The sequence below is a fragment of the Synchiropus splendidus genome, chromosome 9, assembly GCF_027744825.2.
Source record: "Synchiropus splendidus isolate RoL2022-P1 chromosome 9, RoL_Sspl_1.0, whole genome shotgun sequence".
Taxonomy (NCBI): domain Eukaryota; kingdom Metazoa; phylum Chordata; class Actinopteri; order Syngnathiformes; family Callionymidae; genus Synchiropus; species Synchiropus splendidus.
The window spans coordinates 23,365,267-23,378,640 of NC_071342.1; the positions used below are offsets into that span (position 1 = coordinate 23,365,267).

At 46.8% G+C, this 13,374-nt stretch overlaps 2 protein-coding genes across 2 annotated transcripts; both read left to right on the top strand.

Moving 5' to 3' along the window:
- Positions 1–6,427: 6,427 nt before the first annotated feature.
- On the top strand, positions 6,428–9,296 carry tlx1 (T cell leukemia homeobox 1). The gene is made up of 3 exons (XM_053875628.1): positions 6,428–6,848; positions 7,840–8,041; positions 9,086–9,296. The coding sequence occupies exons 1-3, from the start codon at positions 6,428–6,430 to the stop codon at positions 9,294–9,296; spliced, it is 834 nt and encodes a 277-aa protein (XP_053731603.1).
- A 2,755-nt stretch (positions 9,297–12,051) lies between these two features.
- Positions 12,052–13,318, top strand: sdhaf4 (succinate dehydrogenase complex assembly factor 4). The gene is made up of 3 exons (XM_053875635.1): positions 12,052–12,225; positions 12,520–12,636; positions 12,723–13,318. Exons 1-3 carry the CDS (start codon positions 12,144–12,146, stop codon positions 12,830–12,832), a joined length of 309 nt encoding a protein of 102 aa, XP_053731610.1. The 5' UTR covers positions 12,052–12,143; the 3' UTR covers positions 12,833–13,318.
- The last annotated feature ends 56 nt before the right edge of the window (positions 13,319–13,374 follow it).

Below are 13,374 nucleotides of genomic sequence, written 5' to 3' on the forward strand. Positions count from 1 at the left end.
TATGGACCAGATGTTCAAGATAAAAAGGCAATTTATTTCAAAATATACTTTTCAGTATTACTTCAATATATTTTGAGGAAAAAGAAAACACAAAAATGACCAATGAAAAGAAGAACATTTGAGTCTTAAAACAAGAACATGCTATATTTACTGACTAAAAAAGAAAGAACAAAAAAGGTGGGAAAATGACGACTTATCAGTTACAGTTCTAATCTGACATCAAACGCTACGAAAATGCTGGCATCGGGCCATTTATGGCCCCCAGGCCACACTTTGCCCATTTGTGCCATGACCCTATCCTCAGCCTCTCACCCTAAACCTAACCATCCAAAACATATGGCTAACCTTAACCAGGACTAAACTTAAACCCAGTAATAATAAACTACTTTTACTCAAGTTTTAACCCTCTAAACCTTCAGAAAATATAAATATATAGAGGTTCAAGATGGTGCAGACGAAGGGAGGCCTGGCATTATTGTGCGTGTTGTTTTTTTTTTTTTTAAACGTCCTCACATGAAGGTGGATTGTCAAGACTTGGTACTCACATGTATGGCAAAACACGCCCTCTCGCACACACACACACACACACACACACACACACTCTTCAGTAAAAAGATACCAGACTGTTTCAATCCACGAACATGATTTAAGAACTCTCATTTCATGTTGAGGGTTCTTCCCAGGTCAGAGGTTGGAGGTCAGTCACCATAAGTACAGGATGAGTGTGTTTCTGCAGCTTCCTGCAGCTGCTCGGAAGTCCTCCAGTGCCGCTGTCACATGTCCCCTTATTTATGTGGAGGGAGGCTGAGTTGACTCTGACTCTGAGTCATCGCCAGCTGAACAAGACTCCAGATGACAGTTTCCATGCTCAGGTCATGGTGCTCCGAACAAACGTGTGTGAGCCTGTGTGTGTGTTGTCTGGTCTGTTCAGGGATTTTCAGGCATTTCTGCTGTGCTGCTGTTGCCTGTGCAACTCCAGCCACCACTGAGTGCACATGATGGAGAGCGTCTCTGTGCTTTGACTGAATATGCTTTCGCCTCTGTGTTTGTAGCTCTCATTTTCCAAAGGTCAAAGGTCGACTCTAATTGGCTTAATGGACTGTCTGGACCAAAACAAGCAGATATCAGGTCAGAGAGGATCAGGGGGAGGGAGCCCCGCGAGGAGCACGGAGTAGCGCAACACAGGAGCGTTAGACAAAACAGTACAAGCCACAAGCTGCACACACACACACACACGTTTGCATCTCTATGCTCGCGGGGACTGCCATAATGCTTTCACCCTAAACCTAAGGGTACAAAACAAACACATGGCTAACCTTAACCGGGACTCTGAACCAAACTGAAATTCAAAATCAAAATTCAATTATAGTGACCCAGTTATTCTGACTTCTTCATCCTCAAATTGAGACTTGGATTTGTGGGGTCCGGCCAAATGGTCCCCCAAAGTCCTCACAGGGAGGTGTTTTGTCAAGAATTAGTCACCAGAAGTAAGGATAAACCAGGTACACACACGTTTGCATCTCCATTCTTCTGAGGACCTCTCACTGCCATCACCCTTTCCCCAGCCTCTCCTCCTCAACCTAACCATCCAAAACACATGGCTGACCTGAATCAGGACTGGAACCCAAATGTAATGACCCAGTTACTTTGTACAAGTTTTTATCCTCATGTCCTCAAATTGAGGTTTGGATTTGTGGGGTCCGGCCGAATGGTCCCCTCAAGTCCTCACAGGGAGGTGTTTTGTCAAAAGTAAGGATAAACCAGGTACACGCACACAGACATATGTATATATATATCTATCCTTGTGAGGACCTCTCGTTGCCATCACCCTTTCCCAACATGGCTGACCTGAACTAGGCCCTAGTGACCCAGCTATTTTGACGTCTTCATCCTCAAATTAAAGCTTGGATGTGTGGGGGCTGGCTGAATGGTCCCCGCAAAGGCAGAAAGTAGTCACAAGGAGGTGTTTTGTCAAGAATTGGTTCCCACAAGCCAAAAAAAGCAGGTAAACACACACACACGGGAGGGCACATATGATACGTATATTTATTTGGCGTAACGATAAAGCCGATACGAAGGAGATGACCTGGAATGGGCCTGCAATGTTTTCAGCAGCGCTAATGTTGTGGTTAATTTTGCACCAAACAACGTCAGGGGATTACACAACCGCCGTTATTACCTGTCTGCCTGATGGGTCAGAGGTCACGCCGGCTGCATGAGGGAGGAGTGGGAGGGTTTGGAGTCGGGGGGAGGGAATTCCCACCAGAGCTGAAATAGATTCCCCTTCTGATATCAAAGCAAATGAGAGAAAGGGCTCTGCAGACTGGGCAGCGTCCAAGAGCAGGTTTGTCACCTGAGATCGTCTCAAACGTCACAGCAACACAGACCGAAACGTTGAGAAAAGGTTGTCGGACTTTCTTGGCAGCCGCAGCAAGACGCTCTGACTGGGGCTGGAGAGGAAGCCGTGCGTCTGGCATCCTTCCTCCTGAGCTGTGGAGAAAAGTGGGAATAAAAATGTTGAATTTAGATTTATGAGCTTGTCAGTGAGGGGGCAGGATGGACGGACCCTCAACAGACTAATAACTCCAGAGTGAAATAATCCAGCTGCTGAGCAGCGAGGAGGATTGCTGTTAATCTGACTGTGTGAAGAAATGAGAGCAGAACGTGGATCCTCAACACGTCATTAAGGCCAGAACACAAACCCCTGGGGCGACACAGGCACCAGCCAGTCTCTTTCTCAAGTGTGTGTGTGTGTGTTACACTAATGTTAGGGTTGGCTGAGCTGTCGTTAAAAAACCCTCAGCGGTAATGGAAACACAAATGTGTGCCGTCGTCTCCACCGGTTCAGAGTCTAAGTTCTTGGTTTATGATGCTTATGAAAGGAGCGGCTGAGGAGGGTCAGGTTCCTGACCTCAGCAGCGGCGCCCAGTTTCATCAGATCTCTGAAGGAGCGTCCAGGAGCAGCGGTGAACATTTGGAGCGACACGTTGGTGGGAGCTGGTGTCACCTCACCCCCACAGCAGGGAGCCATCAGGAGAACCAAGTGCCACAGCACAGACTTGACTAGCAAAGATCTCACCTCAGTTCAACAGGTTCATATTGACGGCACCATCCATCACACAAGGAAAGTGGCCGTCTGCAGTGCCTGAGAACCTGCTGTCAGGTTCGTCTGAGAAGCTTCAGATTTATGGACAATGAAGACATGGAGAGATGTGACTCAAGATCATGCAACAGATTGTGCTGCGTCAGCATTTACTTTCCCAGTAGTTAAGGAGCTCAGTCACCTGCTGAACACTGCCTCAAGGTGACAAATAAACAGGCTCCACATGAGTCTGACTCAGGAACATTCCTGATCTCAAAGTTGTTGAAAAACAGTGATGATGATGATGATGTGTAGGATCCTCCCATGTGTCCAGCAGAGGTCTCCCAGCTGCCAGGACAGACGGGGACACTCAGTGTGACAAAGCAGGAAGCACACACTTGACCCGCCTCCTCAGAAATGGACAACGGGTCCAGGTCTGCAGGAGGACTCGGGGCGCTGTGACAGACTCCAACACTCCGTCTGACTGAAGCCATCTGTGGCCTCTCACTGCTGGGAGTGAGAAAGGTGCAGCCTCACGGTCACGTGTTGATCATGTTTGATCTGCTATTGATCCTGTATTTGATCAACTCTATGGTGTGTGTCTGTTGGAGGGTGTGAGAGGAGGAGCTCTGCGAGCGGCCTGGTCCCTGAGGACGCCTTGTTGTGTCTAGGGCTCCAGACTTCGATTACAACAGTGAGCAAAGACGTAGCTGTGATCTCCACCAACATGCTCCACATTATACACAGATCCGGACGGAGCCTTCTGTCTGTGCGCTTGCTTCATTTCATCTGTTTCTCTGCACATTTCCACATAGCTTACGGATATAGACCAAACTGAGCAGTGCCACTAGAAACCATAGGGGGCAGTGTTGCTGTTACCACCTGATACATTGCTCTGATGAGAAGTGATGAAGACATAACAACAGTGGAAACTCTACGTCCTCCAGTGGTGATATATTTCCTCTCTAGTGCAAGAGCTACAAGATCAATACACAAAGTCGCCATGTTGGTTTTGGCGTTTGTTCTTGTCGTAAACATTTGACTGTGGGCTGCTCCCCCTGGTGGATGTATTGGTGAACAGCAAACCAAAGAACACATGTAAGTATGAGATCAGTGACGGTAACGTTTGAAACAGATGGGTACAATTGCATAAGTACAGGGAACATAAATGGGCCTTTATTCTGCTGGCTCATGATGAAGCTTCACATCCGGTGATCCACAAAGACTCCTCTAAGTGAGAGAGATGACTGGGCCTGGGCAGGTCTCGGACAGGTCGGTTGGTGGGAGGTCACCGTGAGGAAGTCCTGGTACGAAACACTTCTCTCCTTCACGACTACAGAAGACCACCTGACCCCAGGGCGACTCTGACTCTCCCTTCTTCAGTCACGAACCTCTTGAAGACCACGATGAAGGTCCAATAACTGACAATGTTGTATTGTGCCTGCTGCTCATGGAACTCACCTGCAACAACAGTAGCTGCAGTTACAGTTGATACATGTTCCTGTGAGATACCAGTGTAGCAGAGTGACTGCTCTGTTGGACTTCAACACCTTGGATTTCCTCTCAGCTCAGTTGTTTTTAGCCTGAGCAGGAACCTTCTTGTAGCTGAGAGTTCCCACAGCCACTTCACTCTATGCTCTGATTGACTGATTCCGATCCTCTGTCTTCGAAGTTCACATCCGCAGCAAGAGAATCGTCCCACGTCAAACGTGATGCAGCGTTGTCAGTGTCGGGTGGAATCTTCTGGCCTGAGATATCAGCCTCCCCAGTGAAGACTGAAGGTTCTTCCTGTCCACCCTCCACCAAGGTCAACATCACTGGTCCTCAGCCTTTTATGGGAAGGTTGTGAGACAACTGCAGCAGGAGGCAGACACACGAGTGCCAGGCATGGTCCAGTTCAGCAGGTCCGGTCAGTCCAGTCAGAGCTGAGGTACTTGGAACCACGACCACCTTTCCTCTGGACGGAACCGAGGAAATGTTTTTTCATCTCCTTCACTATGTGTGTGTGTGTGTGTGTGTGTGTGTGTCAGACCGCACATGCACTTTGACTGAATTCAGTCAAACTTTATTCACACAATGTTAACTAGTAGAGAAGGAATAAAACAAAAACAAAGCAGATGAGGTCATGCCCTGGTGCTCAAGCACACTGACTCTGACAGGTCCAGGACCTTCCAGCAAGTGTTGAGGGAAAGTGCTTCATGCTGAAAGAGCCGGCGCCAACCAGCTCAGGTCAGAGGTCAACAAGTCTGCAGGTAGGAACGCTGAGGGAACTTTTCCTACCTCGTGATGCAGCTGACGGACCATCCCGGGTCGTCACACTAGCACACACCACCGAGCACGCTCACACACCCTCTCTCACACACACACACACACACACACACACACACACACACACACACTTTTCACTTCCTCATTCTGGACTTACCCATCCAAAACAAATGGCCACCCTTAGCCAAGTTTGAAATAATTTGAAATCCTAATCCTCAAATTGAGGGTCGAAGAAGTGAGTGTCCTCACAAAGACAGAAGTCCGTTGACACACACGAATACGTCGCCGTTGTTGACTCTTCCCCATCAACGCTACAGCGGTGAAGTTGTGTAGTTCAGGAGCCATGAAAATTTAATGTCCAGTCACCGGGGAGCAGGTCAATGAGGGCAGCTTTAATTCTTCATGTAATGGCGTGACGCTGCAGGAGCGAGTGTTAATAAATAACTCGGGTTATTTACGAGCGCGCTTCCTCTCATTGATCATCTCGCGACGTCATTACACTTTTAATGAGCCTGACCCAACACACACCAGCGCGTCGCAGCTGAAATATTCAGGAAAAGCGGCGACGCACGCATGAATTATTAACGCGGAAACGCTCACATTCGTCAGTGCTCTGATTCATTACAAGATCGTCTCACGTTCTGCGAGATTCTGACCAACATTCCTCCGCATCCGGACCAACTCACTGCTGTGCCTGTGCGCGCGAGTGTGCGTTACATAGACCAGCTGTGACAGGCGTCCGTGACGTCACCGTCGGCACCACAACTGGGTCTCGCGATGTCTGTTTGGTATTGTGATTGATGTGCTCCGGGTGTGTGTGTGTGTTTGGAGGGGTGGGATGGTGGTGGTGGTGGGTCGGGGGGGGACTCCACAAACACTCTCACACACACTTGTTCTCAGTAGATAACTCGGAGCTGGAGGACCCAGACTGGAGACCCACCCGGGCGCGCTCCTCGGGGCCTGCAGAGATAGACTCGGAGGACCCGGGCGGTGAGACACCTCTGGAACCCGAGGCAGGGGCCTCCAGGCGGGAGAGCCAGAACCGAGCCACCTGTCGGGGTCGGGGGTCCGCTGGCCATGGACCACCTCGGGCTGTTGGGAGCGCACCTGCAGCAGCACACGCACGTGGAGCCCATCAGCTTCGGCATCGACCAGATCCTCAGCACGGTGGAGCAGAGCTGCATGCTGGCCCAGAGGATGCCGGAACCGGACTACCACTCGGCCTACAGCGGCGGCGGGTTCGCCTGCGCCAACAGCGGATACAACGGCGGCAGCGGCGGGCCCTGCGGGGTCCAGGGCCTCGGTGGGACCTATCACATGAACGTGGGCGTGAATATGAACGGGGCCAACGTGAACTCTCCCGGTGTCATCCGAGTCCCTGCCCACAGACCCCTGAGCGGTGGGAGTCCAGGTGGACACCCGAGCGGAACCAGTCTGAGCACTCTGACCTTCCCGTGGATGGAGAGTAACAGACGGTATACCAAAGACCGCTTCACCGGTAACAGGCCTTCCATCTATTACAAGAATCATGAGAACAATAACAATAATAATAATAAGAATTATTATTATTCCAGCAGATCTTGTTGGCAATTTATTCTGCGCAGTTTTTAGTCTTAAAGGTTCTGGTGCATTTCATGTCTTAATTCTATGTGTTTATTATTTTCAATGTTTGTTTTATTTTGATCTTACAGTCTGTACAGCACTTAGTGACGATCTTGTGTTGTTGTTTTTCAAGTGCTTTATAAATGAATATGGTATGGTAAAAGTAAAACCACGTTGATTTTAGTGTCGTATAAAATAGGTTTCTTCCTGAAGAAGATAAAATAGGCTATAAATCTAATCAACTACAATAACACATTTGGGTAACATTTCTGATTTTTTAAAATGTGTATGGATCGTACACATTGTAAACACGGATCCCTTTTTCTTGAGCTCAATCGCAACGACTCGTTGCGGTTACCTGCGTGTTTCCTCTTCTAACACTGTTTAGCTGCTTGAATTAGAGCACATGATGAAGTGGTAATTTACTGACATTTCAGTTTAACAAAAGCTTGCACAATCAAACTACTTATGATCGTTTGATTCGATTCGATCTTTGAAATAATAATGATATAATAATGTATTAAAAACAACAAAAACAGGGAAAGAAATTTGCCCTTGCGAGGTTTCATATAATGGTTAATACACTCACGGAATAAAATAGATGTAAATATAAACGAATAAAGAAACTTGGAATTTATCACAAGAATAGACAGGAAAATCGTTTATTTAGAGTTTTATTGAGCAGTGCACCATGCCCAGAAGCGGTGTAAGTATATTGTCCCGGTTATTTCAGGTTTATTTGACTTTCAGAATGTTGATTTTCTCGACCCTTCTGAGCTGTTGCTTCTTCGTCGTCGTGCTCTCGCTGCTCCGCTCACCTCCTCCCTCTCTCTCTGTCCACTCCTGTCCAGTGTCTCTCTCACCCCTTACTGTGACACGTCGTGTAGGTCACCCCTACCAGAACCGGACCCCGCCGAAGAAAAAGAAGCCCCGGACCTCGTTCACTCGTCTGCAGATCTGCGAGCTGGAGAAACGTTTCCACCGACAGAAGTACCTGGCGTCCGCCGAGCGGGCCGCGCTGGCCAAGGCCCTGAAGATGACCGACGCTCAGGTCAAGACCTGGTTCCAGAACCGACGCACAAAGTGGAGGTAAGAGCTGCGTCTGTGCTCATCGACAAGTCAACTGTAATCTAAATACAAAGGCTGTAGTCTCGCCCATGATCTCATTTTATAGTAATTTATTAAACAAATGTTATTTTTAAAATAATAATAATTTGTGTGATTATTATATTATATTATATTAAATACCTTGCGTTATTATTCAGATTATTCAATAATCCGTGCTGTTATTGTAAAAGTAAATCGTGGGATTATCAAATAATTTCCGATTCAATACGTTGTGTGATTAGAAACTAATTCGTGTGGCTGTTTTTTTTTCTCTTTTAATTAAAAGTATTATTTAGTAATTACTTTCTGCTCCTATTTAAATTAATTATTTTGTTGACTAACCACATAATTTATGGAATACCTTGGGTGATTCTATATTCAATAACTTGATTAGCTATTAAAAAAATCGAGAGATTGTCAAATATGTTATTATATATTTGTCAATTATTATATACCGTTATTATATATACATATATTATATGTGTTACTTGTATCAAATAGTTCATATTTTTATTAGTTTAGTAATTCGTGTGATTATTTCTACACATAAGTTGATTTTTCATTTACGTTTGAAATTATTAGAAATGACAAATATATTTTCGGAACTATCAATTAAGTTGACGTGGAGAGAACCGATGATTTTGTTTCCTCCAAATAAAGCTGATCTAGTTTACATATATAGCGTTGTATTTGTTCAATTGAATGTGAAGAAATGGACCGAGACTCGAGATTCGTTCATGCACCAGGTTCCTTTTGATTTGAACGGAACGGCTGGGCTCCAGCACGCGCCGCAGCGGGTGTTGTCATAAATATTCTTCTGTATATTAGATTAGTCGTCGACGCCTGTCCTGGATCATGATATCTCCTAAGAGGAGGTGTCTTCTTTTCTTGAGTCTTGAGTCCCTGAGTGTGTCCTGTGCTTCATGTCAGCGCTCCTCTCGTGCCCACTTTCGCGTCTCAGCGGAAGCGCGCTGCAGGAGCCTAGCGTTTCCAGTCAAGTCACTTGTGATGGTTCCGTGGGTGCAGGCGCCAGACGGCGGAGGAGCGCGAGGCGGAGCGGCAGCAGGCGAACCGGATCCTCATGCAGCTGCAGCAAGAGGCCTTCCAGAAGTCCATCAACCAGCCGGTGACTCCGGACCCGCTGTGCCTGCAGAACAGCTCCCTGTTCGCCCTGCAGAACATGCAGCCGTGGACCGAGAACACCGCCAAGATCAGCAGCGTGTCCGCGTGCGAGTAGGACCGCAGCCCCAGCAGGACCGGAGCGGGCCCCGGTGCCACTGGAGGGAAGGGGAAGGATCTGGGCCAGACAAGGTCCTGGATTTGCCTGACTCGGCCTGGACGGAGGAAGCAGAAGCAGAACTTCAGGGCCGCCGTGCAGAACTCTTGTACATTGACCTATTAAAGAACCAAACACTCACGTGCGACGCGTTGATGTGACAGACTGAGGAACTCGCGCGCGTGCACACACACGCACACACACAGGTTTGTATCTCTATCCTTGTGAGGACCTCTCATTGCCATGACCCTTTCCCCAGCCTCTCACCCTACACCTAACCATCCAAAACACATGGTTCACCTGAACCAGGACACCTGAATCGGAAACTTGATAATTATTACATTGACGTCTTCATCCTCAAATTGAGGCTCGGGCTTGTGAGGTCCAGCCCAATGCCCCCCACAAAGGCATAAGGAGGTGTTTTGTCAAGAATCGGTCCCCACAAGTTAGGATAAACCAGACACACACACACACACATGCGACGTCACTCGATGGACTTGTAGCGCCCACTTGAGTCTGCGTGAGCGGAAAACTCGAGCACTTGTATCAGCACTTGTGAATTCATCACGTCCACCGAGTTTATCTTTTTATACCTGAGGGTAGCGAGCATCCAAATAAAAGTGACTTTAATGCAGGCAGTGGAGTTTTCGTCTTCAAATCTCAGAGGGTGAACTGTGATAAAGCGCAGACGAATGAGGACAGGTGTGTGTGGTGTAACGGGACCAATGATCGGTGACCAGTCACATTTGCCCAGAAGGTGGCGCTCTCGCTACGTAACGCAGCTCAAACCGAGGTGTTGATGTGCCTTTGTTTTACCGACCGACACTGCGGCACTGCGTTGGAAACGAACCATCTTCAATCGTCTCCTCGCTTTTTGACAACACAATCGGCGAAAACACGAAAGCGTGGGCTTCCACTTCCACCTCGATACGCTTTCAACGGGACGTGCGATTTTATCTTTCGTCCATCTGATATTCGCTGGTCTCTCGTTTTGGACTGGACTTCTGCCGCTAACAAGTAACCAGCGTTGTCACGTTGGTCTCAGACAGTTCCGCTGAGTTTCATCCACAAATGATGCAGTGTTAATTATATATATATAACTATAAATAATACTCATATTTTTACAGAAAGGTCTGACAGGAGCTGAGTCATGAACTATTAACAATAAAATAAAAATTAAATTCTGCACCTCCTCAGTTATTGTCCCATAAGGCAGGTTTTTCTTCAGTTATTGGGACCGTTTTTTTGGGGGTTACATTTTTATTTATTTGTTGCTATATTTGAAACACATACAGTTTCTTATCTTACTTGTTTTCACCTTCTTCTTCAAGTGTATGGGTTTGAAACCCTCATGAGTCATGTTTTTCATCTTAGATGACAGTGAATTCGACCACCTTCTTAGCCGAGAGGCAGCACACAGACAGAGGTTTGAGCTCGCACTCGAGTGTTTTCCCTCTGACTGGATTCACGTGTGTCTGTGGCAACTGCCTGTCGTCCGGACCGGACCAGACACAGACCCAGGCCCGCAGTGGTTCACTTTGTTCACATGTGGTTCTCCAATCACAGCACAAGACCTGACTCTGGTTTGTTGAGTCAGTGACGTGGTGTTTGGTGGAGATGCTCCAGTGATGGCCAGTTTCAGAAACACCTGAGAGAGTTCTGGGAAAATGGTGTTTTGGTTTGGCAATGCAGCCCTGAGGGAAAAGACTAAAGCTGTCACTGGTCGATGGCCTTCTCTCTTCACACTTTTGAATGGTCGACTCTTCAAACGCTTCAGTTAAATGTTGCATTGCCTTTCAGATTGTTGCTGCTTATGCGTCATATTCATCACAACTCCTTTACCACAGATGACTGCAACTGCAGAGGCGGTTGACTTGCCTTTTTATCTTAATAATCCACGCAGATAGATCAAGGCTGCTAAGCTGTTCTGCAGGCGCCATCATCACGCAGGAGCAGCCTCGCACTGACAGACAGCAGCTGACAACACAAGGGCTGGCGCCTCCTGCGCAGGCTACTACTTGTTGACTGTTTCTCAAAACAGAAAGAAGGACGGGATCATTTGAATACACAGACATGGTTTGCTCGTGTACTGGGAGGTTAAATGTCAATTCACCTGTAAAGTAGATAAAGGCTGCCCAACTTTTATAAACACTAGCAAAAGGGTTTTTAGCCTATTGAACATATTGAGTAATGAATGTTTACACTTGTCATGGGCGACTATTAATTAAACAAAATGAATCACATAATTTCCAGATATTAATAGTGATAAATCACACTTTAAATGTATGCACTAATAGATATTACAATGAAGTAGTGCATTGTGCATTTTATTTAAACAGTATTAACAGTGACACATTACATTAAAGACTCCTGGTGCAGGATAAAGTAATTAAGGTAAGCATAAGGTAATTCCAAACACTGGGCAGCTGTTCTTCCTGAACTTATAAAGGACATTATTAAAACAAGAATCTGAATAATGTACTGTTTATATAATAACAACAATAAAGAGTGAATCAGCAAGCCAACATCTTAAATATAGTGCAGTGTAATGCAGCGTGCTAATAAAACATAATTTTATGGGAATAATTATGTGATGTATTGAAAATAAATAAATTTTGTGTCTGGAGAAAAGGAGGGGGAAATTAAATACTGACGGGTAAGTACAACAGTACCCACGTGATTCCGGCGCTTTCAAATGACGTTCTTTGTACGTCATCAACGTTCGCCGAACAACAACAACACTCTTGTGTAAGTGTCCCAGGTGAGCGGCGGTGTAGGAGTCTGACTCTGAGGTCTTCCTTCGTCGACATGTCCGTGCTGCTCCGAGTCTGTGCGACGGCCCGCGCACATCTCTTGTCCCGGGGTGCGGTGCCGGACTCCACCTGCGCCGGTCAGTGTTTTTCGCTCGAAGGTTCCGGCTACGACCTCAACCGCTTTTGTCGCCGCGGTTCACAAAGACTGACACAACTGGCGTGTTATTTACGATGTGTAACAAGGTCCATCGATAACTCCTAAATGTAAAGTAGTATGAAGTATTCTATTCAAGTATTCTATTCACTGTAAACATCTGATGTTAAGTCATTCAACGGTTGTGGAGACCTGGACATTGAAAGTCTGTGTTGATCAGATGCTACCGACACATCTGTTGCAGGAACATGAGCATTAACACGTTTTGCACCTGCAGTCTGGTCACGTCACGCCAGTGGAGCAGCGAAGGACAAAGAGCCGCTGAGGAAAGCCAAAACACCTCAGGGACGCTTCGACACACCTGAGGAGAAGAAGAGCGCTGACGTCCTGCAAAGTATGGATTGATTTACAGGGGGGGTGTTTCAGGGCCTTGCTCTGGTACATGTCATGCATCTTTCTTTCTTTCTTTCATTCGTGCAGAATTCCCAGATGATGTGAACCCCGTAACAAAAGAGAAAGGGGGCCCCAGGGGCCCTGAACCCACCCGTTATGGAGACTGGGAGCGGAAGGGTCGCTGCGTGGACTTCTAGCCCGCAGCAGCATGCAGTGCTGGCTGGTCTGGCTCCTGAGGTGATGCTGGTGCTTCTGTGAGGCCCCCGTATGTACAGAGGTGAAGAGGTGACTCTCGTGCCACTGCTGTGTCACATGCTAGACTTCATGCTGTGTTCCTCATTAAAGCCTGTGGTGTTGGACTCACTTGAGTGCGTGTCTCTCCTGGATGACATTGTTAACATGCGTGTCTAAAAGGAGTGTGTCTTCGTTCACACGTGTGGTACAGTCCACAAAACATTTTCTTTCATTCTCATTTTAGTCATTGAGTCTTGATGACTACCCTTGGCCAGCAGATGGCGGCAGAGAAAACGCCACCTGCTTTGTTTATTTTTGTAAAAAAAAATATATGTAAAAACATAAATGAAAAAGAAAACTTTGTTTACATCAATATATTTGGTTGACCTTTTGAAATATGTCCCAAACATTCTTTCCTTCTGAAAATAAACTCTCGGCTCCGACCAGCATCTTTCATTCTCAGAAATTCCTTCCTCAACAACGTGTTTTCAGATTTTTGCGGTAG

Bases quoted from the DNA above. Each gene is read 5' to 3' on its own strand.
- tlx1 (XM_053875628.1), top strand. From the start codon at position 6,428: ATGGACCACCTCGGGCTGTTGGGAGCGCACCTGCAGCAGCACACGCAC. The intron at 6,849-7,839 runs GTAACAGGCCTT...CACGTCGTGTAG, and splicing joins TACCAAAGACCGCTTCACCG to GTCACCCCTACCAGAACCGG. The intron at 8,042-9,085 runs GTAAGAGCTGCG...CCGTGGGTGCAG, and splicing joins AACCGACGCACAAAGTGGAG to GCGCCAGACGGCGGAGGAGC.
- sdhaf4 (XM_053875635.1), top strand. From the start codon at position 12,144: ATGTCCGTGCTGCTCCGAGTCTGTGCGACGGCCCGCGCACATCTCTTG. The intron at 12,226-12,519 runs GTCAGTGTTTTT...TTGCACCTGCAG, and splicing joins GCCGGACTCCACCTGCGCCG to TCTGGTCACGTCACGCCAGT. The intron at 12,637-12,722 runs GTATGGATTGAT...TCATTCGTGCAG, and splicing joins GAGCGCTGACGTCCTGCAAA to AATTCCCAGATGATGTGAAC.